Source organism: Austrofundulus limnaeus, unplaced genomic scaffold, assembly GCF_001266775.1.
Source record: "Austrofundulus limnaeus strain Quisiro unplaced genomic scaffold, Austrofundulus_limnaeus-1.0 Scaffold716, whole genome shotgun sequence".
NCBI lineage: Eukaryota > Metazoa > Chordata > Actinopteri > Cyprinodontiformes > Rivulidae > Austrofundulus > Austrofundulus limnaeus.
The window spans coordinates 42,860-45,471 of record NW_013953118.1 but is presented as its reverse complement, the minus strand read 5'-3'; the positions used below and the strand labels follow the sequence as shown (position 1 = coordinate 45,471).

General features: G+C 39.1%; 1 protein-coding gene across 1 annotated transcript in view; it reads left to right on the top strand.

Moving 5' to 3' along the window:
• The window catches only part of LOC106532085 (polycomb protein SCMH1), a gene marked incomplete at its 5' end in the record, with an annotated part of 41,137 nt that overhangs the window by 10,047 nt on the left and 28,478 nt on the right, over positions 1–2,612 (top strand). Inside the window, 1 exon segment of the mRNA XM_014028079.1 lies at positions 463–596. Within this exon segment, the coding sequence (XP_013883533.1) occupies positions 463–596 (134 nt within the window).

The window sequence follows — 2,612 nt, the reverse complement described above, 5'->3', positions numbered from 1 at the left end:
CCTCACACTCCTCCCCTTTACTCCACTAATTGAGGAAACACTGAATTCAGATTCAGTCTGTTTTATAACAAGCAGGGGATTTTATTTTATAAGATGAGGGTATTTTATTTTGAAGGACCTGAATAATGTCCAAACAGGAAGTAACAAAGTTCTGTTTGTGTTCTGTGTTCAGACYGATCCATTTCTGAAATTCTTTTACAAACATCTCAAAGATGAGACTGTTCAAAGACCTGCCTCTCTGATGGTATGGGGGTGCATTGATGCTTCTGCTGGTTTAGGTCATCTGCTCCATCCAGGACTGAAGAACATCTAGAATCCTCCATCAGACCAGATGAGACAGTCCAGACCTGGTCTCCTCAGATCTCAGGTCCATCATTCAGCAGAACCTTTGAAAACCCGGATCTGGATTTGAAATTAGATCCAAACATCCAGTAATGACATGACGTCATTATTTGTTTACAGGTGTCATCAGAGTGAGTCCTCCAGGTGGGTCCAGGTCCTGGTCTGGGAGCTGCGCAGTGGACATGCGCGGAGCTGCAGCGAACATGGCGGCCTGCATCTGACAGGGTCTCTGCTGGAACCAGCCCGGTCCAACGGTCGGTACCGCTCCTCTATCACTGCTCTCCTCTCTGCGGGGCTTTATGCAGCCTTTAGCTCAGGTTCTGTTCGGGCCCGAGGCAGAACTCGGTCCGGTTCGGCGCTCTTTTGTCCTGTGATTGGACCGCGGAGCCTGGTTCTGGGTTCTGTGCGGACCCTGGGGGTGTGTGGGGGGCTTTCTGTGAACTCTGCAGATTATTTCTCTTTTCTGTTTGTTGCTGATGGAGCTGAGGGGAAACCCGCTCGGCTCGGTTCGGTTCTGCAGCCTGCAGGTCCACTGGAGGTGTCCGCGGGGTTCGGCCTGTAGCAGAACCAGGACCGACCCGCCCACCAAACGAGCTCAGAACCCAAATCAAAATGCGTCACAGACTTTTTCTGCTGCTGTTTACAACCGAACCAGAACCGAACCAGAACCCAAAGGTTCTGCTGGCCGAGTTCTGCTCAGGAGCAGTTCTTCTTTATTTAGATTAAATAAAATAAATCCTCAATAAAGTTGTTGGTGAGAACCTGCAGGGTCCAGAACCAGAACCAGAACCTTCTCAGCAGCTTGGATAAACTTATTTGTTTGATTAATAAAAAATAAATAAAACAAAACTTTATCATGAAAAATACTAAAACTTTTTATTCTAAATAAATAAAACTGCAAATTAATTATAAATGTACTAAATGTACTGGGATTCTACTATAGTACTGATACTAAATATACTGCAGTAATACTATACTGCAGTAACACCATATACCCTACAGTAATGTTACATATACTACAGTAATACTATATATACTACAGTAATGCTATATATACTACAGTAATGCTATATATACTACAGTAATAGTACAGACACTACAGTAATGCTATATATACTAAAGTAATACTACATGTATTGCAGTAATACTACAAATACTGCAGTAATAGTACAGATACTGCAGTTATACTACACTATACTACAGTAATACTACATATTCTACAGTGATACTATATATACTAAAGTAATACTACATATACTGCATTAATACTATAAATACTGCAGTAATAGTGTATTGTACTACAGTAATAATACATATACTACAGTAAAACTATATATACTGCAGTAATACTACATTATACTACAGTAATACTATATATACTGCAGTAATACTACAGATATTGCAGTAATAGTGCATTGTACTTGTCAGGATCTGTGTTTATTTTCTTAGTTTTCTAGTGTTTTCAGTGTTCCCCAGTGTGTCACAGCTCAGCTGCTCCCTATCTGTCTGATTGTCACCCTCGTGTTTCTCACCAGGTGTTTTCAGTTTAGTAATTAGTAGTCTGTGTATTTAAACCCTGTCCTGTCTCAGTCTGATGTCGGATCATTGTTGTGTCTCATGTGTTGGTTCTGGTTCCTCGTGCTTTGTTCCCCCTCGTGCCTGTTATTCTTCAGTATCTGTAAGTTTGCTGCCAGCAGCCCTCTTTTTGTTATTTAAAAATAAATTTTTGTTATACTTTTGAGCCTGCCTGCACCCTGGGTTTGTTCCTGCCAGAATCCTCACAGTACTACAGTAATACTACATATACTACAGTAAAACTATGTATACTGCAGTAATACTACAGATATTGCAGTAATAGTACATTGTACTACAGTAATACTACATATACTACAGTAAAACTATGTATACTGCAGTAATACTACAGATATTGCAGTAATAGTACATTGTACTACAGTAATACTACATATACTACAGTAAAACTATATATACTGCAGTAATACTACAGATACTGCAGTAATAGTACATTGTACTACAGTAATACTACATATACTACAGTAAAACTATATATACTGCAGTAATACTACAGATACTGCAGTAATAGTACATTGTACTACAGTAATACTACATATACTACAGTAAAACTATATATACTGCAGTAATACTACAGATACTGCAGTAATAGTACATTGTACTACAGTAATACTACATATACTACAGTAAAACTATATATACTGCAGTAATACTACAGATACTGCAGTAATAGTACATTG